Raw genomic sequence first — 27,501 nt, 5'->3', positions numbered from 1 at the left:
AGGACACGGATGCAAAGGCCACACCGGGGGCTAGGACATGGCACAGCCAGGGCAGGGACGAGGCGTCCCAAAGCGGCTGCAGCCACCAAGCGCGTGACAGGGAGCGGCGCAGAGCAGAGCGAGGGCTACAGACTCACTACRCAGGGAAACAGGGTGAACAGGGGGTGCCCAAAGGGAGCACCTGGTTCCCCCCCTCAACCAGCCCTTGCAGCCAGAGCTGCGTGAGCCCTCCGGGAGCGCAGGCTGCCCTTCCCAGCCAGGCTGAGRGGGAAACCCCGGCACCCATCCCCTCCTGGACGGCTCCTGGCCACACTCAGCTCCCCACCCTCCTCCTCTGAGGCTTTAACTCCTTGAAATTAAACTTTTTCCTATCCTCTGTCCCCCTTACCTCTTTCCAGCACACTCCCCGGTCTCTGCACTGAGCTGGGAGAGCAGAGCCCAGCCCTGGGTGCAATTTTGCTAACAAGGGCTGATGCGAATTGCTCACACCTGGGGGCCTCAGGCTCAGGCTCAGGCTCAGGCTCGGGCTCAGCTCCGTCTGTAACAGCCCCCTGCTCGCTGCTTGGCTGCTCTGCTCCTGTCCCACCACCGGGGAGGCCTGGTGCTCGGGCTCGCTCCCGCTGTCGGGAGCTGTGTCTCCTTGTCCCCCGCGCCTGGGCTGTTATGCAGCACGGCCAGCACACCTCGCCCCCGTGCAAAGCCCCCTTGCCAGAGGCCGGCATGCCTGTTAGGCAGACTGAAAACACCTGGTTTAATCACGACGCTGGGGTGGGAGYGTCCCTGCCCGAAGGCTGCAGGCTACCACGTTGACTCATCAAAGTCCCCCCACGGGCATGAAGACCGGTGGCAGAAACTGAAGAGCATGTCCCTAGTCCCAAGCCTTTGTCCCTTTGTGCTAATGCTGCCGCGAAAGCAGAGCGTCGTGGCCAGCTCGGCGCCGTCTAGGGAGGCCCAACGTTTCTCTCCGGCTTTCGCAGAGTTCCTGCTGCAGCCTCAGCCCATCAGGCAATAATAAATGAATCCAGAAAGCGCAGCCTCCAATTCCCGCACCAGATCGCCCGGGTGGCATTACGGCAACCCCACAGGGTGCTGCCAATAGAGAATGAGCGACTGGTTGTAAGCACCATCTGCTCCCCTTGTAATCCCACGCAGAAACAGCCCCCGTGGGCTGTGCTGCTTTCTTTAAGCTTGCTGCTCCCTGCACCAGTTTCTACTCTTCTCGTGCAATTACAGCACACAGAGGGGAGAAGCCCGTTCCTCAATGTCCTGAGTGCAGTCCTCAGTCTGTGCCCCTTATTCCCGGCTCCGTTTGTCCCACCGTTGCCCAGCTCCTCCGGGCGATGCCAGGGCCCTGTGTATCAGGCATGGGCAAATGGGCCCGAGAGGTCTCTGAGCTGCCCAGGGAGGCAGGCTTCCCCCAGCGACCACAAACCGGGTTTTGGCGATCTTTGTGGGGTTACTGATGAGCCGAGGCAGAAGTGACAGGACAGTCTGAATCCAGAGTCTGCATCTAAATCTACCTCTTCACCTGAGCACAGACAGTTTTATGAAAGGACAGATACTTTATAATAAAACCATTTCCAACTCATTGAAACTTGGTGTTCTGGAGAGGGACAAAATGTACCGAACGTTGTGCAGGTTTTGCAAGCCAAAATCCAGCAAAGATCCAATGTGTGCCCTTTCCAGCCTTAGTGATGATCCTTAATAAAAGGGATACTCACAGCACAGGACAAACTCCTAAATCACCCACTGTCAATGCCAGAGTCAGGAATGCTCCTTCATTAGCGAATGCTGYTGCACGAGGAAAAGCAGCAGCACTTAAATGCAAATGCTCATCTCACCACCTAACCACAGGAGATTAAATAACGCTCATTCATCCTGGTAACAGCTTGCACTCTTTGCCCGTGCTGGCCTTGTTAAAGCCCATCTCCTCACCTACGGCTGGGAGCTGAYGAGGCCAGCACGGCGCAGGGCTGAGGAGGCAGAGCGCCCGGCTTGCCAGCCCCGGGGGCTGGCAGGGCCCCGCTGCACCTACTTGTGTCAGAGCGAATCAGAGCAACTACAGCTAGGGAYGCTCTCCAAAACTCCCGGGGAGCGATGCACAGCGGAGACGTGGCGCTGGGCTGGGCCACAGCACRCCCACAGAAGGAGAAGTAAGGCCCAGCAGAGGCACTTTGACTCCTTCTAGAGCGACCTCCTCCTGACGATGTTGTTTGTTCCAAAGACATCACTGATAACGAGGGAGCCTGGGATGTGGTAGGATGGGGAGAGGCTCAGGAGAATTCAGAATATCCCTATAGCTCTTTACCTATAACACTGCTTCCATGATAATGGATCATTTTCAGCTCCCAGGGCCTCCAAGGGAAACAGCTAATGTAGACGATGCATGTGTTTTCTAGTGTACCCATCCCTCCTATGCTGGTGAAAGTATTAATGACAGCATCCATTAGCAGGGATGACAGATCCCCTTTCAGCACAACAGAAGGCTCTGGAGTGACTGTCAAAATACCCTATGAAGAGGGGAAAGAACAGGTCCCTGTGGGCCCTCTTCTAATTAAGGATAGAGAGCAGGCCTAAATAGCAGGTGCAAAGCACACATCCACACTTGGAGAAGTTCAGAGTCAGACGCAGAATTCATGGTTCGGGGTCATTGTTCGAAGATGGCCCCATAGTCCTTAGCATCGAGGGAGCACGAATGCAGCTCCAGATGTGATCTTGCAGAGCCAGGCTCTACAGCATAATCTGATCATGACACTTGGGTGACAAGACAAGCAGGAACATGCAGAACAGTATCTGAGGGGAGAACTTGATCCAGTCTCTAACTGTGAACAAATACAACATCAGCATTTGTACAAAATGCTCTGTTACTCTCTTATATGTTCGTTTCATGCAGACCACACCGGGAGCTCTCCCCGCATATCACGTTCCCAAGTTTTGCAAAGCAGTTAAAGCACAGGCCGGAGCGAGGCTAGATTCAGAAGAGCAGCACAGCAGCATCTCTTCTTGCCTGCCTCTGTAAGAGTCCCTATCTGATGTCCCCCTCATAATTGGCAGAGTAACAGCACAGCACATCTACCTGGAGTTTTACCTTCTGAAAGGTCTCTGAGTGCTTCAGGTCCGCACAGCAAAAACRTGTTTGCATGCACAGTCTGGGTCAAAAGATGCAAGCTGTAGAGTCAGAGTCAGCACAGAACGGGGGATCAAAGTTGTGGTTTACGTAATAAATAATGAATCAGTAACTAATTAAATAATTCAAACCAGCTTAATTTTTACAAGATAACAGCTTTGCTCAGCCACAGGGAAGGAAGCTGTAGGGGGAAGCTGGCAGAGTATATATGCAGAAGGTTATCACAACTCACCCTCCTTTTCCCTCCTGATGAGATCTCAGCCCAGACATATACATGCCGTTGGGACAACTGTTTAGGCTAAAACACCCAGGAGAGGCAGGATGCAATTTGCTCTCATTCAAATCCAGCATCTATATTTTATAAAGTAGAAWGTGTAAAGTGCTAATAAAATCAGAAAAGTGACAGAGAAGCAGGTAGCACCTCATTACTGATCTCTCTGCTCTGCAGGTAGCTTTGAGGCTTTGCTGCTGCCCTGACTCACCAAAGGAAGCTTTCTMTGTCTCCTAGAGAAGGTGGCCAACACCAGTGTTCCCACACCTTCTCAAGCTGGCTGCTCCTTATTACAAACAACAAAGAAATCCAACACCCCCCCACTCCTTCCTTTCACATTTGTTTTAAAAATGAGAGGAAAAATGAATAGAAGAGAGCAAAGCRACAGCCAGGCAGCATCTTTGTGTGCACATCCCAAGGTGCTCACAGAGGACTCTGAGCCTCAGAAGACAGGGCTGGGACAGAACAAACGAGTCGTCTTTATTTTAATTTCCTGCTATGGGGTGCAAGAACAATTTCAATGTTTGCTGCCTCTGGGCATCATGACATGCTGGTAAAGAAACCAAACTGAAGAGACTTGGGATAGTTAAGTTATTAATTAGTATAGCGATGATCTTGCCTGCAAGCCCACATTGCAGATCAGGACTCCACAGTGCTACATGCTGTACAGACTGAGCAAAAAGATGGTCCTTGTCCCAAAGTGCTTACGATGTAAGCACAAGACACATGAGAGGGAAGCAGGCGAGTGTGAATGCAGGGAAACAATGAGCCAGTGTTCGCTAAAAGGCCGTGGGTTTAGTGCACCATTTGGGGCATGAGTCTCATTGACATCAAGTGATTTCATATGACTGACTCACTTCAGGGCTTCTGGAACAAACTGCGTGAAGCAGCTTTCATGTAAATGAGCCTCAGCCCTTCACCTCTTTGTCTCTAAATCGCCTGTCTGTAAGGACAACAGCTCTCCGCTTCTCCCGCCAGGCGCCTGTGCTACCTTAGGCAGGGGTCCTCCTCCCCGGCCAGGGAGCACAGTTAAGCTCCAGCCTCGTTTAGGGGTCCGTTACTTAAAAAGTACTTAACAATAGCATAAGCCAGGAAAAGGCAGACAGGCTGCGCTCTCAAACCTGGAAGGCGAAGCTGCGATGAAGCTCTCCAGCCCAACGGAGAATCTGGGATTTGGTCACTTCTCTTTGAAGTGTCAGGAGCAGGCTGAGGTTACAGGGGACAGAAAGAGGCCAGGTGGCTTTTCCAGTCCCAGCGTGAGTCCCTGGAGTCAGGATGTGGAAGCAGGCACAGGTCTATCACTGTATTTGTTGAGGTGTGTTGCAACTGCGGTTATTAATGAGTACTGCACTGTATTTTTTAAAGCAGTAATGCACATGGGGCTGGGTCTTGCAGGATAAAAACCTAGTCCCTGCTCGGAGGAGCTTCGAACCAGCACTAGCTGGCTCCGGCAGACAGATGGGCGCGGAGAAGTGGAAGCAATACCAGCTGGAGCAGAGGGAAAAGCAGCACTCGCAGCCCACGAGCAGCCCAGCTCTTGGCAGCGCCTCGAGCAGCAGTTTACTGGGGCGCGCGTTAGGGAGAGCACCAAGGGACCAAGGCTCCCCACGGCTGGGGACTTCCTTGGTGCTTTGCTTCAAAAGTCATATATGTTAACAAAGAGCAAAAAACAGCCCGGCATCCCCACCTGGGTTAGAAGGAAAGAGGTGAACGTGCTGAAGTTGCTCCAATGGCAGATTTAGCGCCCGAGACTCACACGCAGCCTGGCAGAGCTTGCCAGGCGTGACAGCAGGGACCGGGGCAGCGGGGACGGCACAAACAGCTCTGTGTTTTGCTTTCTTTTATCCTCAAGAGAACATGGAAAACAGGAGACCGTGGAGGGGATTGGAAAACACTGTTCCACTCACTAATGTGTCTCATGGCATCACGAAATGCTCTGGCACTCCGCTAGCTCTAGCTTTAACTATTCAAAGGCTTCACTGAAGAAAACCAGAAAACGACCCAGCAGGCGGCAGCTCAGCCTCACCGAGACCCACCTAAGGGGCCACTTTGTGCATCCAGCTTTCCACACCGGCCCTGCAATTAGGCAGCAGTGTAAGGTGATGAGTTGGGTCCCTCCCTAACCTCTCAAAAACAAGAGGATGGACTGGGATACCCAAAGGCAGAGCTGGTCAGATGCTGCCTGCCTGAAGAGTTTCAATTAAAGATGAATTTTTCACAAAATAATAACAAATGCTTTCTCCCACCTCCCCCACCAATATCCTCTATGCTTGCGGTTTGCAGGTTTTTAAATAAAAATATGAACATTTATTCCTAGCATTATTTTTGGAGGGGAGAGGAAGAAGGGCAGATAGCAAAAGGAGGAGGAGGAATAATTCCCCAACCGGTTCTAACAGTCATGTCAGAAAGAAAAAGCAAAGAGCTCCTTCGAACCCCTGTGCCTTCCTCATCAGGCAGCTGGATGCTCTCTACTGAGCAATTCTCACACCAGACAGGCAGCTAGGGGGGACTCGCAGCTGGACACTGGGCTCTCAAATACAGCCACACAAGTGCTGCAAATAATCCGTCTTTTTCCTTCTCTTGCAGGGTTTCTGTCTCCGCTTATCCGTAGACACACGACTAAGCAGACGATAACCTCCACTGGAGGCCCACGATGGGAGCGGCCACAGAATTTGTTTTCACATCGCTAGCTGTCATCTCCTGCATGGGTAAGAACAGTCTCTTGGCCTGGGTGAGCACCTTGCCCAGGGCTTTCCACGGGCCAGCAGAGACACCATGGCGAGGGACTCAAGCAGGGTGCTCAGTCCCTGCCAGACGTGCCAAGTGGGACATGCCTAGGGCACGTGATGGAAGTGCTCAGCAAGGATGAATCTTTCTATGGTCTGCATAGGGCTTCTGTGATTGCAGCGTGCTGAAGCCTATTTCTCCCAGGGGGTTTATACAGCCAAGGAACATGTCTATGAAATGTCCAACTTCTCTTTGTACTACTCAGAGAAAGAGGATAGGAATGGTCGACGCRCTGCAAACAAGCCTCCTCTTTTCTGAATTCAAAATTAGGTGAATACAGGAGATGCAAAGGCACAGGCAAGGCCTTGGCACAACCAGCACCTCTCTGGAGACCTGCTGCCTAGGCTTTGTTCTGGCCTCTGCGCAAGGATGAATTGCATCCTACCAGCAGGGCTCCCTGAAGATAAAGTCTCCTCACTCCCCAGCTCTTCTAGGGATGCCTTTTTTGCCATGCCCTGGCTGCAAAGATTCCCCCATTTGTCATTCATCAGGGATGATTCTGGGATCTCAGGGAGTCTCAGGCTGCACTTTGAAGGTCCCTTTTCAGCAGGGAGACATTTCATTTCAGGCAGCTGAGAATTAGATAACGTCTTCAAGCTAATTCATCATCCCAGGAAGAGACTGCTTGGCTGTCCTTATAAATATCTAATTACCTTTTAATGTTCTCTGGGTCCCTGAGGAGGAAGAGGGAGGGGTGGCTGGCCTAGATTGGGAGGCAATTAGCCTGTTTGGAAATCAGTCTGACCCAAATCTGGTAGAGGGAGCAAGGCAGAGCTGGGCTCTCCCATTAACCAGCTGAGTTCATGCAACTTGCTCTCCGTTCAAGCTGAGCCCATAAAAAACAACTCAGTGCAAAACCCTAGGAGGTTTATTTTCCCTTGACCTTTGGCTGATGAGGCAATGGATCTCAGAAGCCAGGCTGAGACCAAGGGAAAGGCTCACTGGGAATACGAGCAAGGAATCAGGGACAAAATTATGCCAGCTATAGACAAGGCTCAAGGAAACACGCTTGAGTGGGTGAAAATGGGCCTCAAAGCCTCCAGGCCCTGTTTGTCACCTCTGGCCCTGGGTGGCTGGCTCTGTAACTCCCTCCTCCCTCCGCCACATCACAGAAATGATGCCATCTCAGGGGTACTAAGAGGTTTAAAGCTGCTAAAATGCATAGAGAAGATCCTCTAATGAACAAGGCAGTCAGAAGAGTCTAAAAATCCTCTGACCTTTCTCCGTTGAGTAAAAGCCACAGAAAATCTTGAAGTCTAAGGCTAGCCAAAGCGTTGTCCCTTCATTCCTCAGAAAGCTGCTCTTTAAAAATAACCACTTTGATTTTGTGCTTTTGTGTGTTCAGATTTCTTATAAAACCAATTAATTTCCCAGCTCTCATGTGCCAGGCTTCAGGCTGTGGTCAGAGCTACAAAGCTACGAATATGCTGTCAGTGCTCAATAAAAGGATTGCTGCTGATGCATTCGTGGAGAGCTCAACTGTAGTACTTATGCTGTCTTCCTGGTCTCTGAAGCTGCTGTGTGGGTCTCAAAACAAAGTGAACGTGTTCAGCCTCCTGAACACCTGGGCTTTCCAGATCTGGCTTTCAGCATATTCAGAACAATAAAAGAAAATCCAAACTGACTGGGTCACTCTGCTTCTTGCAAATTTGGCTTGCAGGCTTGAAGACCTTTATTTTGTGTTTGTCTTATCCCCTACCCCAAAGACAGAGCCAGAGGAAGGTACCTGTTTTGGTAACATTGAAAATGACAGTTCTAAGGTGACAGAAATAGTCCAGATCATCCAGCTCAGGAGGACCAAGATTTGCTGCTCTGCTTTGCTCTCAGTCCTTAGTTCTAACCATATGCTGAACTTGTAACTATTTATTACTTTAATCTAACAGTTGCTTGCTTAATGAGTGAGATCCAGACATTTCACCCCCCACACTAATCAGACACCTTGGAATTGTAGATAAAAACTGGTCTGAACTTCTGGCATTGATTACAAATGAGAAAATCAATGGCTGTCAGTTGTAGTCCATAACCTTCGCAGAGAAAAAGGGACAGCAGAGGATGGCAACAGGCGTACCGGCTATGGGTGGGATAAGAGGGAGGATTAGCCTAACTGGGTTTGACTGGGAAACAGCTTCCTGTGAGAAGAGGACTCATGTGAGTATTAAGAATATGTATTTGATATGTTAAATAAATATAAATTATTTACCACATGCTACCCATTAATCTCAAAATGCAAAGCTGCTAAACCTTAATTCATTCACTATTATCTACCAGAACACAATTAATACACTACTTCCTTATTAATTCTGCATTGAATCATGATTATTTTAACTGCTAGTCAGCAGAGAGTTATTTCCAGCTGAGACTAGCTCAGCACAGCTGTTGCTGACCCAACTGAGAGAAGAGATTTCCAGCTTAAACAAATTTCTCCTTTGAGAATATAACTGTACTAGAGGGAAAAAGGCACCTTCATCAATTTGGAGAGGTTACAAACCTCAGAACAAGGCTTCTCTTACTCACCAATGTATTAGCTACAGGCTGTAGTTAGTCCCTCTCTGTGTGACACCAGGGACCATCAGGGTTCTTCCGAACGCAGCTCCCCTGGAGCAGCATGTCCAACGCTGGCCGGAGCGGAGGGCCCAGCTAATTGCCAATGTTTGGGCATGGGGAGCAGCCGGAGCAGGCTGCAACCAGCTGCTCAGAACGGACTGAGCCAATTAGCGGAGCCCCTCTCCTGTCTCGCCCTCATCTCCGCACGCAGGAGCAGCCTGAACATGAGACGCACCCCAGGAGCTGCAGGTAAAGGGCTGCTTCCTCTGAGCCCAGGAGAGCTGAGCTGGCCGTTCCCTGCTGGAAGTTACTCTTGCATAAAACATCATACTTACTGGAGTCACTTAATTTAACCAGTGACCATGCTGGGTACTGCAGGGAAGGAAACAGATTGCTGGTTGGCATGGCAGTTCTAAGACAGTTATTAATTCAATTACAAAGCACGGAAGGATCCTGGGGCCAGCTGAGCATCTCCGAGGCTATCACTGCAGAGGCAGAGGGGACTGCGCTGGGGAGCACCCTGCCTTGAGGTGGCTCCATCCCTGCCCAGGAACAGGCATCAGGGTGACAGCGAGAGAAAAGACACGCTGGTGATGATTATCTCACCAGCTGCTTTTGCACTTAGAGATTTCCAGACAGCTTCAGCTTTATTCTTACTTAAATGCACTGCCTTTTTCATAAAGTCCGAGTGGAAGAGGGTCTGTTAGCATTCGCTGTTTGTCTGAGACAGTCACTCGCTGCTGACAGCTGGCACCTTTCGGTGAAACATTATCGCCAAGGCAAAGGGCGGCCTAGACAGCGTACGAGAAGGCAGGCAGGTCCTTGTGGTCCTAGCTGTTTCTTACATAAAGAAAACTCCTTTTTTGCCTGTGCCTGAACCATACTTGTGTATACAAGATCAGAATCAAATGCCATGTCTGAATACTACTAAGAAAGCTTCAAATTCATCCCCAGAACACTGGCTGGGGCCGGGCCATAGTGACAGATGGGCTGTGATTTTCATGTTGCTCCTTCTTTTATTCTGGACAGTTCTGATGCTGCCAGAGACACCCAACAAAACCAAAAATGACAATTTTTTGAAAAAGCTCAGTTGAGCTCAGCAGGTTCTCCCTCCCATCTTTTGCAGTTTGCTGCCAAGCACAGAGTAGCACAAGGAGCTATGGGCCGGTGTTTGAAGAGCAACCTGTCAACACCCTCTTTCCTGAAGGCTCAGCAGAAGAGAAAATCACGCTGGCTTGCCGAGCCAGAGCAAGTCCTCCTGCGACTTACAGGTGAGGTAACCTGCTCGCAGCTGCCTATTCTGAATCCCTGTGATGATTAAACACTGCAAGGATGGGAGTTTATAAGCCCAGAGAGATGAACATGCCTCTGGCAGGCTGGCACTAAAATACAAGGGGAACAGGCCATGTCGATACCAAATCACTGTCCCACAAAGAGTCCTGAAGGACAGAAGCTTTGGCTGGGAGTGCCCAATTTGGCACTGTCCGGATCTGCATCCAGCCTAAGGTGGCAACATCCCAGCGTAGCTCCCCTCRGAGTTTCTTAGAGCCCTTCCGCGAAACGATCCATTGGCAATTTGAGAGAGTTTTTCCCATTGCAAAGGGCACCACACCAGCAGTCTCAGCGGAGAGACTCCGGGATGAGTTCCCGCAATGCTGAGGAATGACAGAGCTCCAGAGCAAGTCCTCTCCCCCTTCTGCACCGGGACTAGGACCCAGCCATTAGGAATTTTGATTTCTGTTCTCCGCTTTTGTAAAAAGAAAATCACGAACATGGGAACCAGCCTCCTCTTCTGCTCTCACCCATGATGTCCCATCCCTTCCAGGTCACAGACTGGACACATAAACCTAACCCAAATCCCCCGACACCTCAGCTAGAAAAACAACCAAGCACAGCCTCCTCGAGGTACCCCGCGAGCACACGGCCGCAGTGACTGCTCGCCCCTCTCACTTCTTTGTGTGTGCTCTCGGCAGGTGGAAGATGAACGGCACAGAGATAAAGATGGAGCCAGATTCCCGTTACAGGCTGGTTGCAGGCGACCTAGTGATAAGCAACCCAGTCAAATCCAAGGATGCTGGCTCCTACCAGTGTGTGGCATCCAATCCCAGGGGCACCGTTGTCAGCAGAGAAGCCTCCCTCCGTTTTGGCTGTAAGTCCCATGTTTGTCTCCACAAGGTAAATGAAACATAGCCACAGTAATGCTGGGGTAAACTGATACCCCCCCCCCCATTAATAAGGGTCAGAGAGCAGCTCTCCTGCACATGGTACCCAAAATCATCACTTTGAGAACTCCCCCAGCACCTCCCATTAACTTGGAGGTGCAGTAGGAACTGATGCACTGCCAAGAAAGTACTATTCTTTGATCTCCCTCTGCAAGRCCACTGAACAGACAGGCCTCTGGGTGGGGAGATGGTTTTTGCCATTACTTTGTCTCCTGGAACACATGTTTTGTTAAAGAATCTGTTAAAGAGAAAAAAATATGCTAGGTTTATTCTGTTTTCTTGCTTACCCCATAATCACAACATGCCTTCCCCTTAAAATAAGTCAAGGTCCAGATAAAATACAGTAATTCCTCCAGTTGTTTTCTCCATGCACAGACAGGCTTCACCTTGCATGTTCAGTTTTGCAGGAATTCTCTGCAGAAGAGCGAGACCCAGTGAAGATCACAGAAGGCTCAGGAGTGATGTTCACCTGCAGCCCTCCTCCACATTACCCAGGTAAGGATTTGCAGTTCAGGATCGCTAGGAAACAGGGACTAGTAGGGTTGCTGGTGACCGAAGGAGAGATGTAATGGAGTAAGTGATTCTCAAGACTAGTGAATCACTTCTTGATTTTCTTTGGGAATTTTAGGGAAGCAAATTTGTTTTGAACTCAGAGTCTGCAAAGCAACAGAACAGAAATAGGACTTAGTGCATGGAGAAAACAAGTACGATTCAAGGAACAATTTAGGCTTAGACTGGTCTAGAAAGTGGCCTGTTTGCCTTAATCCAGCTTGAGAGGATACAGGCAACTCAGTATTTTGTGCAGTTTATTCCTTTTTCTTTTCCACATAGGCTTGTCCTATCGATGGCTTCTGAATGAGTTTCCCAATTTCATCCCAGCGGACGGAAGGCGTTTTGTCTCTCAGACAACAGGAAACCTTTACATTGCCAAGACAGAGGCTTCTGACCTAGGAAACTACTCGTGCTTTGCCACCAGCCACATTGACTTCATCACAAAGAGCGTCTTCAGCAAGTTCTCCCGACTCAGCCTTGCGGCAGACGGTCAGTACTTCTGGATTATCATAAGGGGACTCAGCAAAATGCAAAATTAACAAGCCACCTCAAAGCCCACAGGCTCCAAAAGGCTCCAGGACCTGCACAAATCACGCACCAGCCTCTCTCAGYGGAACTTAAGAGCTCCCAAAAATATTAATTGGCTGGACCGTGGGGGAACCAGCTCTCTTCCCAGGCCACACTGCTAGTGCTGCTATCAGCAGGGTGCCTCTGTGTGTTCATAAAAGAGAAAGGGCACCAGGTACAGCCTGTGCAGGCTGAAATTACCTTCTTCTGCCTTTGGTGACCTTGTAGAGGTGCAACAAAAGATAATTCTTGGGCAGGGTGAGAGGGGTTGAGCAGGTAGGAAATTAAGGAGAAGTAGTTCTGAGATGTTGTAAAAAAGAGGGYTTTAGAGACTTTAGTAAGAGCTAGTTTAAAAGCAAAATGAAACTTASCCTCTCCCCACCTATAAATTATCCAAACTCATGAAGGTTTTGCAAAGCAGTGAAACCTTGCAGGTATCTTTGTGCCTTAAGACCTCACATACGCAATTTTAAAGTCATTCAGAACTCCTTAATAGTGCTTTTCTTTTAACAGATGCCAGGCAGTATGGACCCACCATAAAAGCCAGGTTTCCTGCAGACACCTATGCTCTGGCTGGGCAGATGGTGACTTTGGAGTGTTTTGCCTTTGGAAAGTGAGTCTAGTGTCTGTGTCATCCAGGCTCAGGGGGAGGGCGTCACAGCGCCTGCCACCTTCACAGCGACCCTCTCCTTAACTGGTCCTACTGTAGACAAGAGACAGAGGGGGAAAAGGAGGAGGAATGAAGTGGCAAAAGCAATTTGTCTTGCAAGCCAAGGCCCAKTTGGGATGGGAGCGGGGTGGCTAAACAGGGCTTGGACTAAACTACCTTGCACAGTATGGGGTGTCTGCTGCATTAGGCCCCAGAGCTGCGCTTCACCACATTTACCTTTATATAGCCCTGTACCTCGAATAAAGTGGAGGAAGGTGGATGGCTCGCAGCCCTCCAAGTGGATCGCCAGTGAGCCCCTCTTGCAGATCCAAGATGTTGGCTTTGAGGATGAAGGCACTTATGAGTGTGAGGCTGAAAACATCAAAGGGAGAGTCACCCACCAAGGCCGCGTTATCATTCAAGGTAACACATTTAAACACAGGTCTTTCCAAAGCACAGCAAGATGCCCCAGGCAATGGACTGAGCCTTTGGGAGTGAAACAACCAGCTCTGATTCTGCCTCATATCAGCCCCAATTAGACCTAACACAGAGCCCTAGCACAGAGCTGTGTAGATCATTGATATCTTTCCTCTGTGGAGTCCTTCTCAAAGTTCAGGGACGACTGCATTTAGTCTTAAAAAGAGAAACCACAATATTCTTCCTCAAATCTGGAATCTGGCATAATTTTGTACAGTCCACGTGCACAACTGCAGCCAGACCCATAGAGGACTCAGCCTTGCATCAYTGCACAAAAGGCAAAGGCTGTTACTATGGTGAAACATACTGTGATAAATAAATCTGCCAGCACAGAGATGACACAGTGAGCATCCTTCTGCCTGCCTGGCACAACAAACCTCTCATCTGATCTTTTTGGCTCTGCCATCTCCCTTGTTCCTTTGCAGCTCAACCAGAGTGGCTGAAGGTGATCACAGACACAGAAGCTGACATCGGGTCTGACCTGCGCTGGAGCTGCGCGGCAGCCGGCAAGCCGAGGCCAGCAGTCAGATGGCTTCGAAACGGGCAGCCGCTGACCTCCCAGGTACCGTGGCGCAGACTTTGCAGACGGAAAACAGCCCAGCCAGTGCACATGATGACTCGCARTACTGAATCTCCTGCTCCAAGCCTAGATCCTTTACTGCCTCACTGCAAATTCATCTCAACCCTGTCTTACAACCCCACATTTCTRTTCCACATTCCCCCATGAGGCTGCAAAGCAAATTCCTTCTCCTATCACTGCCATCCAGTCATTGTTTTCCATGCAGCTATGGGAACTAATAGCCAATTATCAAGGYGGAAAAATATTACCTTGTGCCTGTCTTTGTATGACCTGCACATTACTGCTCAGGCACTCAGAAGTCTCAGCAAACAGAGCACAGTGATGTGGGGTGGACTGGATACACAGAAAATCCAGCATAAGTTTTCTCCCACAGAAAACAAGGCATAAGAGTCCRTAAAAGTCTGTTCAAACTGGCTTAAGAGTCTGCGATGAAACTCAACCCTGAACACCCAAGGCTTGAGTTCCATTTTTGTTGTCCTCATCTAATGGGTTGATCCTCTTGTTTGCACAGAACCGCATCGAAGTGAGCGGTGGAGAGCTGAGATTTTCCAAGCTAGTCCTGGAGGACTCTGGCATGTATCAGTGTGTGGCTGAGAACAAGCATGGCACAATATATGCAAGTGCTGAATTAACAGTGCAAGGTAACTTCTCATTTCCCAGTGCTCTGGGTTTCAATGGGACACTGAAGCATTTTATATCTCTTCCTAATATACTACGCTTGTCATATCAGAGTATGATAAAAGCAGACAAAAACTGCTTCACTCACCATTGAAATATAGTTGCTGGTTCAGCAAAGCACTCTACAACCCTTTAAAATTTGAATATTGTGTAAATTCAATAATGCCAGGAGAGCACAAGGACATCTGTTTTAGCTACAGAAAGTGTACAGGACAGACAACAGCAGCAATACAAGCTCCCTTCCAATACACAACCTTCCTCTGTTTTTGGARGAACGAGTTCAGAGAAGAGCTCAGTAGCCATTCAGCCTGCTTTGAGGGATGGTGACTGGAATTGGGCTGATGCCAAACTCTTTCCACATTAGTCTAACAGCTTATCTCCTTTTGGTCAGTAGATGTTAGAGATGAATGAAAGGCTCTAAGCAGCAACTGTTTAACAGTAGCACATTGCAGCGCGTGAGGCCAACAAGCCCAATTGCTTCTCTGCAATTTCAGGAGGAGTTTTAGGTGAGATGGACATCTGCATTTGCACCAGATGACTTTGGTTAGGATACTGAAGGGAATATCCTCTACATTTTCAAAAGCAGCTGTTCTTGTGTCTCTCAAAGACCTTGCACTTGTTAGGGTCATATCACCATTGCTAAGTATGACACGCGTGTCATATGCCTTGGCAAGCATTAGAAACCACCCAGCATTTGGCAGCAGAGGGCTCACTCCATCTTGCTCACCCAGATATTGCCATGCTTCGATTACCGAGTCATCTGACAACAAATCAATATCTAGTTACAGCGCAGTTAAAATGTTCATATAGCAAGGTTTTCTAATCAGTCATTAATCCTGTTTTTCTTCCATAGCCTTAGCACCCGATTTTAGATTAAACCCAGTGAAGCGACTGATACCTGCAGCCCGAAGCGGGAAGGTCATCATCCCATGCCAACCAAGAGCAGCACCAAAAGCCACTGTGCTCTGGACCAAAGGGACTGAACTGCTGATCAACAGTAGCAGGTAGCTGCGCAAAGTCAGATTCTAMCTAGAAACAACAGCTGAAACCACATCTTTTCTTGCCAGAGCACTGGCACAAGTGTGCTGCTACACCGCTAAACACACACAGTTTGCTATTCCTCTAGTTTCTTCTTTAAGAACTCTTACATAACATCTCGCAGTCCTATCTTTATCACCAATTTCTCTAAGATCAGCAAGAACTGACAACTGCTTGTCAGGCATACAGAGTGAACAGATATTTTAACCTTCCTTCTTTTTGTGGTTCTTCTTCCTTTCCAGGGTGACTATTACCACAGATGGCACCTTGATCCTCCAGAATATCAGCAAATCTGATGAGGGAAAGTATACCTGCTTTGCTGAGAATTTCATGGGCAAAGCCAACAGCACTGGAATCCTCTCTGTTCGAGGTAGAGATGTTTGGCTTGCTTTAGGGTCAGTCAAACAAGAAAGGTGATAAGAATGCCATGACATGAAAAGAAACATATTTCTCCTCTCCTCATACTCCCAAAAAGTAATTCAGTACTCAGGGAATCTGAGTCATTTCAGCCTATAGGACAACAATCCTTCTACCTGACCTGCCATACCATTCCTACCAACATYTGGTGCTCGGGAAAAGTATTTCCTTTTACTGTCCAGTGTAATCCCTTATCCTCCTCCTGTAAAACTACAGATGGTTCCTGTTAGAGAGGGACGACAAGAAGTTAGAAAGCGTCAGTTGATTTGGATGCTCTGAAACATTAATACAAATCTGTTGTGTGTGGAGAGCATTTGCAGCTAGCTAACAGCCCCTCACTGCTTTTTTCTCTGCAGATGCCACCAAAATCACACTGGCACCATCTAGTGCTGACATCAACGTAGGTGAAAACCTTACTCTACAGTGTCATGCATCCCATGACCCAACTATGGACCTAACCTTCACCTGGTCACTAGATGATTTCCCCATTGACTTTGACAAGTCTGAGGGGCACTACAGGCGAGCAAGTGTGGTGAGTGGAAAGGGCAATTATGCACCATGAAAAAGGACACAAAACTAAAGCTTCTTTGTTTCCATGTCAAATGCTGGATTGTGACCAGACGTGATCTAATACTGTCTTCACTGCCTTTTCTCTTCTCCACACAGAAGGAAACTATTGGGGACCTCAGCATCTTTAACACCCAGCTAAAGCATTCAGGGCGGTACACATGCACAGCCCAGACCGTGGTGGACAGTGCTTCGGAGTCAGCTATGCTGACTGTGAGAGGTAATTTCTCTGTTGTGAGATTCTCTGCTCCTCAAAAGCCCAAAGTAACAGGATGGTCCTTGCAAAATATCAGCACGTTCTCCCCTGGCAACCACCTCACAACATAACATTTGAATTGGATGGGATAGGTCTTGAAAGCTTTGAAAGAGGCCAAAATTTGAGGTGAGGCTTCCTACGCTCCAGAGGAGAGAAGCCTGATTTTAATTTATGACTTGGAGAATTTAAAGAGCAAAAAGCCTCCAAATCTCTGTCACAATAGTAACATGTCTGTCTGTCTGTCTGTCTGCCATCATCTCAGGACCTCCAGGCCCCCCRGGTGGTGTGGTGGTGAGAGACATCAGCGACACCACTGTCCAGCTGAGCTGGAGCCGCGGCTTTGATAACCACAGCCCTATTGCCAGGTACATCATTCAGGCCCGGACCCTGCTCTCCAACAAGTGGAAGCAAGCACGTACCAGTAAGTGTCTTTAGGGCAGCAGCTGTGGCATGGCCCATGCTGAAGGGGCTCAGGGGTGTCAGCTCTCTGGCAAGTTCTTGCTCTATGTAGGCTAGCTGCCACTTGCTCTATTTGTTTTCTTCTCATGTTATTGGATTATATAGATCCTGCAAATATTGAAGGCAATGCAGAGACAGCCCAGGTGGTGAACCTCATTCCTTGGATGGACTATGAGTTTCGGATCTTAGCAAGTAACATCCTTGGAGTTGGGGAACCAAGTTTACCCTCCAGCAAAATCCGTACCAAAGAAGCAGGTATGTGTAGATACATTCAGAGATAAAGGAATCAGAGATACCTTTCCCTTTACTCTACAGGGGAAGGCTGGCTTGCATCCTGCCTTTGGCACAGGCAGATAGTCATCTTGAGGGCTTTACAGGTGATGCCATCACAAAATTTTGAGCCATTTTGCCTATTTACATGTCAAAGATAAAGAAGTGCCAACTTTATTAGCATTAGTTGTAATATATTAAGCCATTATAGCATGTCAGTTCCATGCCAGTTGCAAAAATCAAGACAAGTCCTAGCCTCAAGTACTGTACCTTCTGAGCAGCAATGCTCAGAAACAGGAGAGAGCCCTATATTGCAAAAAAAAGGTAAATTGCCCAGTAAATAGCTGTTAATGTTAAGTAGATACTATCCTGTGCAGCTTGAATGTGCAAGTAGAAGGGATGTAAGAACAGCAGGAGGAATGCTCTGAACATATGGAATGCATATTAATTCCTTTCTAATAAAAAGCTCTCCCACACGTTCCTGCTTTTGAGCTTGATTCTCATACCCTCTGAGAAATGCTGTCTCCAAATAAACTCAACCAGAGATAGGCCAGTGTTCTAGGCCTGATTTTCAGAAACATCTGAAATACAGCTAAAAACATAGGAGCCAGCATTTCTGTATACGCTGTCAAAGCCTGGCTACTCCCAGGCCAGGTAGTGTCTGTATTTATCTTCATCACCAACCTGTGCTGCCTCCTCTTTTTGGGAACCTGACAGCGCCTACCGTGGCACCATCCGGGCTCAGTGGAGGCGGAGGGGCTCCCAACGAGCTTATCATCAACTGGACGGTAAGTCAGCAGCACGGTGCCAGCCATGGGTGCTGGGAGAGGGCCGGGGGAGGAACTCGCGTTGTTCCTGCTGGGAAATCAATGCTGCAGGTACAACTGCAGTGTGTGATTGAGCCAAACCCTGTGTTTAGAGGCAGTCCCAAAATCTTGCTTGTTGCAATGGGATTTGCACAGCCACACCTGAGAGGACACGCGGGAACGATTTCGTTCGTGGTGGACATAAGCGTTCACCCAGACCCAAGGCTTCTCTTTGCTTCTGACCCCCCCTCACAGCCAATGCTGCGGGACTATCAGAACGGGGACGGTTTTGGCTACATCTTGTCGTTTCGCAAGAAAGACACCCAGGGGTGGTTTACCGCAAGGGTGCCTCACGCTGAATCACTGCACTACGTCTACCGCAACGAGAGCATCGGTCCCTACACCCCATTCGAAGTGAAAATCAAAGCGTACAACAGGAAGGGGGAGGGACCAGAGAGCCTCACGGCCATCGTGTACTCTGCAGAGGAAGGTAAGGAGGGACAGCAGTGACCTCGTATCCCCAGGGCTTTGTCCGATCAACCGATGAGCCTTCAGCCACCCCCCTGCGGAGCCCTGCCTGTCTGAGAGTGCAATAGAAGGTTCTTTTAGTCAAAGAGCAGCTGATAGTGGTTTCAGCACAAAATTTATCCTCCACTTCAAACACACAGAGATGCGTTTCCCTAAGCACACCTATGAGTGCATACCGAGAAGAAACAGTTCCTTGCAGCACGCAGCTGCAGGCCTGCTCGTCTCAGTGTCCCTAAATCCCCTTCCCTTCCTTTGCTCCTTGCCTACTGTAACGCCAGCTGTCCAGCCATGGGGTAATGGAGGTGCTGTCAAGCCTCTGCTTTCAGGATAGCGACTGTGCTGCCCACAGCTAGGAAAAGGATTTTATTCCCTTTTGTTGTCTTTTCCAGAACCGAAAGTGGCTCCTTCCAGAGTTACCGCCAAGGCTGTCCTGTCCTCAGGAATGGATGTGTCCTGGGAGCCTGTTGAGATGGGAGACACGACTGGAGTGCTTTCGGGCTACGAGGTAAGAGCCTGCAACTGGAACAAGGGACGCTAAAACTCGGAGCAGAGCCCAGAGCAGGAAATTCCTTGATATCTCGCAGATAGGTCGAAACCCTAGACTAAAGGATTTCCAAAGACGAAGGAGGATGACAGCATGAGGCCCTCATGGTGCCAGTACTATTGCTCACGAGAGAGATTAGCAAGAGAGAAATATCCGTTCTTTCCTACCTGCCTTTCCACACAGGCTGTAACTTTGTTCCCAGGCACATGCTAAGCAAGACACACAGAAACAAACACCAAGGGATCTTCAGCACTGCCCTTGGATGGAGTGGGTCAGGTGCTTGCACATGTCTTTATCCTTACTAAACTCACCCCACCCTTTTCTATTTAGATCCGGTACTGGAAGGATGGCGATAAAGAGGAGGCAGCTGACAGAGTGAGAACAGCAGGACTGGTCACATCCGCTCACGTAACAGGCCTAAACCCCAACACAAAATACCACGTGTCAGTCAGAGCTTACAACCGTGCCGGCACTGGGCCCCCCAGTCCCTCTGCCAACACCACTACAACAAAACCACGTGAGTGAGCCCTGACCGCCCTACGTTTGCACATTGTACTGCCCTGGGCAGCTGTCTCCTCAAGGTGATCTTCAATGTCAGCTGATCCAATGATCAGCTAACTGATTGGCTTTTACATCTCTGTACTCTAAAGCCAATAAAACAGAACTCCCCGAATTTCCCTAGGTCAGTCTTGCGGTCTATGCATCACTTTCCTGAGAAGATCTGTGCTCAGAGTCACAGTCATAAAGAAATATTTTGAGCCCCACATGGAGAAAATATCATTTGTTACCAATAACACCAGGGGGAGATTATAYATGATTTTTCTTCTTTTCCATATGATGTTTGCTGGGATACTTTCCTTCAAACCAGTCAACAGCAGTGCCACCAACCCTCTCAACTAGTCAGAGTGTCCCTGGAGACAGTTGTAACCTGCAACAACCTTCTCCCTGGTCCCTGACTTACTGAATATCTGTCTTGTTTTGTATCTCTTAGCACCAAGGAGGCCACCTGGCAACATCTCCTGGACTTTTTCTGGGTCTACCGTCAGCATCAAGTGGGACCCAGTGGTGGCACAGGCAGATGAGTCTGCAGTTACAGGGTACAAGGTACAGGCAGCATGTAGCAGACCTTCTCTTATATGTGCCCCTGAGGAAATCCCAGTGAACATAAACTCAGACTTGCCTCTTCCAACAGATGCTTTACAGGCAGGATTCCCACTCTGCTCCCACACTATACCTGGCCAGCAAGAGCCGCATCGACATCCCAGTCCCCGAAGACTTCACCCATGCCTTCGTACAGATCAGGGTGACAGGGCCTGGGGGAGATGGAATCCCAGCAGAAGTTCACATCCTCAGAAACAGTGGTACGTATGTGGGCTCCTTCTCTGACCACGTACACATCCCATGCACGAATGCTCATTTACAGGGTGTTTCACTGGGAAATGAGCTCAGATAGAGAAGTTAATTTTAAGGACTGCTTACTTACCTGTCATCTCCTACCACAGTTCTTCGATATGTAGTGACTCAGTCATACCTCCAGACCTGGCCATCATAGTACTATAAGTGCTATTATGTTTTAAAATCCCACTTTCCATTCCAAGAACATGGGGGAACATCCTACCCTAGTGTTTTATGTTGGATGTCTGGAATTTGTCTTTGGYTCCCTCATGTTCTTCACTTAAAGGATCTTCTAATGTATTCCTCTCCAGCACTGAACCCAGGTTTATTATTTTCAGCTAAAGACCCAGAGGCCCCCAGCCAAGGTACATTCACTAAGAGTGAAATGCTGACTCCATTGACAAGACTCCACTTGTGGGGCCCTGATCTCATTCCAAGCCCAACTCCAGCAGGTTCCACCTGCATCAGCAGATAAGTGCTCAGGGCCCACCCCCAAATTCTGCTTCAAATATAAGTGTTCCTGGGAGGTTCATCAGTAACAAATGCAACAGGAGCACGCAGGACTCCCAGAAATAACATTTTACCAACCCTCACAATTCTTTTTGCAAGAGAACAGTTTGTGCCTGTACAACAACACAGTTGCTCCTTCCTTGCTCCTTTTCTTTCAGGCACAAGCATGATGGTGGAAGACTCTGTGACCAAGCCAGTGCCACATGCTATCGTCATTACAACTAACTCTCTAGTAATGTTGGTCCTGTTGGGCTACCTGGGGCTCTGATGATTGCCAGTGCGACAAAGGACTCCAGGACATGCTTCCTCCTAAGCTAGTGGGGAACTACTTAGCATTTGGCTATTTCAACTTCAAGTTTGTACCACAGCGGCATTACAGAGAAAGGATTTGACAACATCATTTTAAGGGAGGAAGAAAGAAACACCTTTTTTTTTTTTTTTGAATAATATAAGATTTCATACAAGACATGGGTCTTTAACCAATCAAAACATTTTTAAAGAAATGAGCAAATCAAAGAAGAATTCTACATGAATACTGAGAACCGACTGTCCCATACACTCTATCCAGTAGGTTTTCTGCCTTATGAAGCCATGTACTAAAATAATCAGACTGCTAAACTTGACTTTTTTTTAATATGTACAGTGTATTTTGGGGGGGAGAGGGAGGACGGGGACTGAAGATTTCAAAGCGATCAGCATGTTTCATAAAAATCCCAATTACAGCCATCTCTAAGGAATTATGGGACAGGATTTTTTTCCCCATAATACGAGCCAAATTTTGCAGCAACCAGCTCAAGGAGATAAAGCCACAAGAGAAATTGATCTCTGCTCCATTCTGAAGGAGACAGGTGAATATAGAGTTTAGATCGTGAAAATCTTTTTTATGACACTGGTGTTAACTTGCAACCCCAGCCTGTTGCTCATATCAACTGTGATGCTGTGAGGTGCAATGTTCAATGTTACCCATATCCCATATGCTTTTGAGGTGTTTTTGTTATATTGTTTGCTTCTTTCCTTTTTGTTTGGGAAGGAGGGGTAAGCGAAAAGGCGATACTCTTCTAGCATACACCAATTTGGAGAGAAAGCTCCAGCTGATAAAGGAGGTTTCAACATTTTTAACTTCAGCAAGTAGAGAGAGGATCTTAAAGGAGGAAGAAAAAGGAGTATTTCATAATTTAACCAGGAATTGGAGACTCAAGGAAGCCATCACTGAGGCAACAAGGAAAATCTGGACTCAGGCAAACTCATCTCCCTAATACAAATGGTTCCGTCTAGCCAAAATACCAGCCTCAACTTGGGACTGTGAGATTGAGATCCAACCAAGTTAGCCTGTTTTTCAGGTGCAAGGCTCACACAGCTGATGTAAATGTGGGGGGGGAGGGCTGATACCCCAAAGATGTATGGGGATGTTGAGGTGCACCATTAACTAAAATGGTTGGGGAATAGTTGTTGCATATTAAAATCTCTATGTCTCATGGTGAAACAATCAAGTGACCAAAGTTAACCAGAAGATGATTTACAGTGCTTGCTTGTTAGTTCACAGGGTCTTTCAGGGATACCTTCTCGCCTCTACCTTTCTCCCACACAGCTGACAACACTGCTGGCCTAGAAACCTCAATATCATAATTATCTAACAAAGAGCTACATTTGCACAACTGTGCAATGGGAAGGGACTGACATGCAGTTTCTATGCTAAATACCAATTCCTTGCCCTGTCCAACCTCACTCAAAAGGCTAGTTCAGGAGGCTTCTTACAACTCTTTCCTGGCCACGGATACCCTATCCTCCTGTGATAGTGCCAAGGAGTCGTGCCACTAAACCTGCAGACTCCAGTGCTCAGGTTTCCCTGGTGCAGTCGTTGTACATGTTAACTACAGCAAGCTGCAGATAGGAGTACATGAGCTTGAACCATCACTTGTTTATGAGATGCATCTCATCACCAGCCTAGCCCTAGACGTCAGACATGGGTCATGGACAGCTTGCTCTGGCTAATCGTTTCAAAACTACCGTCATGGACCTTAGTGAGCATTTAAGAGCTTAGATACACAAATCCCTGGCCTCTCAGAGGAGCTATGCACTATTGTATATACCTACAGTATCCTCTTATAATCTTGTAGCATCTGGTCTACACTGGCAGCGAGAAGGTAAACGCATTAGTAGGTTGGCAGTGTGATGCAAGGCCCCTAAGCGTTTAGCAAATGAGAGGAATGTTTCAAGAGACAGGAGAGGAAAAATAAACTTCAGGAAAAAAYCTAAACATTTAGAGGACAGCTGCAGGGAAAAGAAAGAGCACTTCATGGTTTCCACTACAAATAATCCCTGGGATAAAGTGAAAAAAAGATAGCAGCTCCCACTGATACAAGGCAGAATGAGGCGGGCAGCAAAGGGACAGAACCGTCAGCCCCCCAGACCTTGTCCATAGCTATTTCCATGTTACTCTGCAGCTCCAACATGAATTACCCCCTTGGTCCCTCTAGCAGGTTGTAACACTTCTTTATGAATAACGTCTAAATATAAATTATATTTTTGTATAATTTAAGTTTTTGAAGATTTTAAAATATTTTTATTGATGTTTGGAAGCTTTTTTGGCAAAATATTTTATGTTGTTAATAATTCAGCATTTTTGTTATCTCGTCACCTCTATCTCGCCGGGCCTTCAACCCTTCTCCCACAAAAGATGAGATAAAAGGAAAATTAGGAATTCAGTATTATCTCAAAAATGTAGCAAATTAGGTCCTGGACAACAGTTACCCGCCTGATACACAGAACTAGTGCTAGCCACGATGATAACATTGAGGAGGCATAATCTGCCTGGAGCTGTGGAGCTTCAACGCACTGCTGGATGACTCTCGCAGCAGCCCAACGGAAGCATGGACCCTATTTGGCAGGGGAGCAGACAAAAACAGAGGGATAAAAATGACATGCCTGAAAAGTCTTCACTGAACTGAGATGCAGAAGCTGGAGACAGTGAAGGTCTGATCCTGCCGAGTACCCTGCAGGGTGGGACCAGAAGATAACTCCCCAGTACTGAAAAGCCTGCTGCTCTCCTCGGGAAGCGCCACTGCTGCAGGAGGGAGCTGCTCTGGCATGCGGCATGCACGCCTGGCTTTGCTGCAATCACATTTGTTCTGGCTTCGGACACAGACTCTACACGAGGCCACCTGTGACAGCCCCACTGCATGTCATCAGCCCCGTCCAGGAGCTGAATCTCCTGCCTGCCCAGGGAGCTCCCCCAAGCGAACAAAGCTCAGCTAGTTACTCCTGTGAAATTCAAGGACTGCGATTCAGCATCCATCTAGGTCTAACAACACAGGCTATGCAATGTCTCTTACGTAAACCCGCTCTCAACAGATGCTTCCAAATGCGTCTGGCAATACTAGTGACTACATTCATTTCATTTAACTTTACAGTGTTGGAAAACAAGACACTTTAAAACAACATGGTGAACACAGTATCTAAACGCTGCAATGCCACTGGGTTTTAAACAGCAGCCACTTGTAACCTGGGAAGGTTAATGCATTTTCCATATATTTCTTTGTTCAACTAGATCACAGGCACATTTTATATAAGAAGTGAGAAATTACGTGAGCTGGATTTCAAATGTTCCAGTTAGCACTGCTCTGTATTGCAAATGGACTATTGCAAATATTCTAATATGTAAAATACATGGACAACATTTTCTAAAACCTTTAAGTGACTTACAAGTAGATCCCCTTGAAAGTTAAATGGCTTCAATCTGAATTTAAGGTGCACCTCCTCTTTGAAAAGATAAAATGGTATGTTTGATATTCAGTAGCAACATCAATACACATTTTAAACCAAAACACTGCTTAGTTTTTGCTACATTTTAAGCATTATGCATGCACACAAAAAGGTACACACATTGACTCCATCTACAGCTCCAAGCAACTATTTCACCATTCTCTGCCTCAGTTTCCCTTTCTGAAAAGGCACAAGCTGGTCCTTGTGTCTTTACAAGTACTTTGCAGTTTGAAAGTATCTGTTTATTCACACTGTTGTCAAAGGTGCGACTGCAGCTCATGCCGAATATTGGAGTTAAACCACCTAGCTCAGGCACCAAAGACAGTGCACCCACAGCAGGGCAGACTGCCGCAAGGCTGAGCAGCCACCGCACGAGTCTGCGGACGGGGGAAGCTGCCCTCTTCTCTGTGCTCTCTGGTGGTAGGTGCCCAACCCAGCTAGTCACAGCTCGGCTGATGCAAATGTGTCCTGAGCATCATCATAAAAAAGCCCCGAAATAAGCATACAGTAAACAAGCAGCCTCTGCCCCATAGGTTTGGGGTAATTAGTGGGGGGATTCATTGATACTCAAGAGCTGCAGAGCAGAAAAGATAGGGGCACGCTATAAAATACTACARGTAAGCATGGGGCAATATCGTGGGTGAAGGACAGAGTATGTTGGGGAAGGAGGAGGGCAGTAAAGATCTTCCACTTCCAACACCAGTAGATGAGAAAGGCCAAGCTCAGGTCAGGTGGTTACAGGCCAAATAACCCACTCTGGACCAGACAGCTCAGTTTTAGCATGTCGACAGCAAGCTACATTAAGACGAAGCCTGCTTTGTCTTAGGCAGCCCATTCTTCCATGTTATTTATCAGGGGGTTCGGTGACACACACAGATTTATACGTGCACCCGTTCCTTGAGTAAGGCACAGCCAAGGCAGCATCTGTAGCTACTTGAACTTTATCCGGACTACATAAAACCACATATAAAGCTCATGGCTCTATATGTACACACTTGGCATATAGCCAGAGCCACCAACAGGAGGAAAGGATGTGGAAGAAGCAGATTGTGAAGCTGGTCAGAGCTTCCTAAAGTGCAGCAGAGGAATTAAAAGGAAAGATGCTTAAAGCTGGTGGTGGGGGTGGGGGGAATTTCAAACATCTTGACAGAGTTTGTTGGATTTACACTATTGCACTAAGCTTCAAATCAATTTCCTGCCTCATTAAGAATCCCCTAAATTTAATTGCTCTGAGTGTTTACTTTAGGGATTAAGTTACAGGCATTGGAGTTGAGACTCACAGTTTCTGCTCCCAGCACTGCACTGCCTCGCTAAGGACGGTTATCCCAGGGTCCATCCTACTGCTTGCCAGTAATACCAACCTCAGAGGGATGCCGTAAGGAGTAAGCAGCAAGGGTGAAGTGTTTTGAGATTCTCAGACTAGAGATGCCATACACTCTTACCCATGTTTAACATGACAATCTTCCACCTGACGCTACCGAACTTTCACACTGAACATTACGTTTCTGGTTTTAGGTCATCTGGGCTAAATTCAGCACTCAGCTGCATGGGTTCAAATCAGGAACGTCTCAGATTTACAGCAGGGCAGAGTAGGTGCTCTGTCCTGAAGGGGAGACGCTCTCGCAGCTTTGCCCAACAAATCGGTTGGATAACGCAGGCGTCACATTCGGCTAATGCCTTGGGTGGAGGAGGGTCTCTAAACCCCATCTGCACTAAACCTGCAAAGCTTTCCCCCATCCATATAAACCCTCTGCTGTGAACATTTTAATCAAACTTCACTACACAGGAACAGGACAGTTTTCTTCTCAATAATTTTGTTGTACAATATTTTTTTAAGAAAAACAGGAAACATTGTAAACATACTGTATTTACTGTAATTATATTTATTGGCTACAGTAGCACGCAGTTCATAAATAAAGATCCTCAGAGACTTTAGACAACTACTGGAGTCTGGAGTACTTCTGTCCAGCTTTAAACACAATTAGTACCTGCTCGCTCAGGAGTCCCCCCGGCCCAGGACTACATTTTTCCTCCTGACTGCCAATTGCACACGTTAACACAAACAAGGAGCCCACTGAGACTCCATCCACCTGAGGCTGAACYCCGCAGCAAAAGTTAATTCGATTAAGATATACCAAGCCCTAATTCTATCCCATGACAGTGACAGGTACCAAAAAGAGGCGAGACTGTCCTTGGTGCAAGGAATGGCTGGTTTTGAGGGTCTAGTTAGATACATTAACACAGCGTGATCTATCTGGCTAGTATCCCAATGACTAGAAACTAATGCTAGAAAACTCAGAGTGGAAATTTCGTGCAGCTTATTAGCAGAAAGAGTAATTGATTGTTGGAACGGCTTGCAAAGAAGCTTCATCATCAATCACAGGTTTTATATCAAGACTGGAAGTCTTGCAGGAAAGCTATCCCCTGGATCAGCCACAAGCTACCAGGCTTGCRAAGGTTTGCTTATGTTGTAGAAAATCATTCCCTTCACTGGA

The 27,501-nt window shown here is 47.7% G+C and overlaps 1 protein-coding gene across 1 annotated transcript; it reads left to right on the top strand.

The window, feature by feature from the left end:
* The first annotated feature begins 6,051 nt into the window (after positions 1-6,051).
* On the top strand, positions 6,052-21,512 carry CNTN2 (contactin 2). The gene is made up of 22 exons (XM_026077163.1): positions 6,052-6,106; positions 9,856-10,000; positions 10,703-10,878; positions 11,351-11,446; positions 11,783-11,992; positions 12,584-12,683; positions 12,967-13,142; positions 13,622-13,758; positions 14,288-14,417; positions 15,308-15,458; positions 15,735-15,862; positions 16,266-16,441; positions 16,576-16,696; positions 16,995-17,153; positions 17,297-17,446; positions 18,179-18,249; positions 18,523-18,757; positions 19,185-19,300; positions 19,670-19,856; positions 20,331-20,443; positions 20,532-20,700; positions 21,403-21,512. Exons 1-22 carry the CDS (start codon positions 6,052-6,054, stop codon positions 21,510-21,512), a joined length of 3,111 nt encoding a protein of 1,036 aa, XP_025932948.1.
* Positions 21,513-27,501: the final 5,989 nt, after the last annotated feature.

Source organism: Apteryx rowi, unplaced genomic scaffold, assembly GCF_003343035.1.
Source record: "Apteryx rowi isolate R43461 unplaced genomic scaffold, aptRow1 scaffold_45, whole genome shotgun sequence".
In the NCBI taxonomy this organism is placed as follows: domain Eukaryota; kingdom Metazoa; phylum Chordata; class Aves; order Apterygiformes; family Apterygidae; genus Apteryx; species Apteryx rowi.
This window is presented reverse-complemented; position numbering and strand designations above follow the sequence as displayed.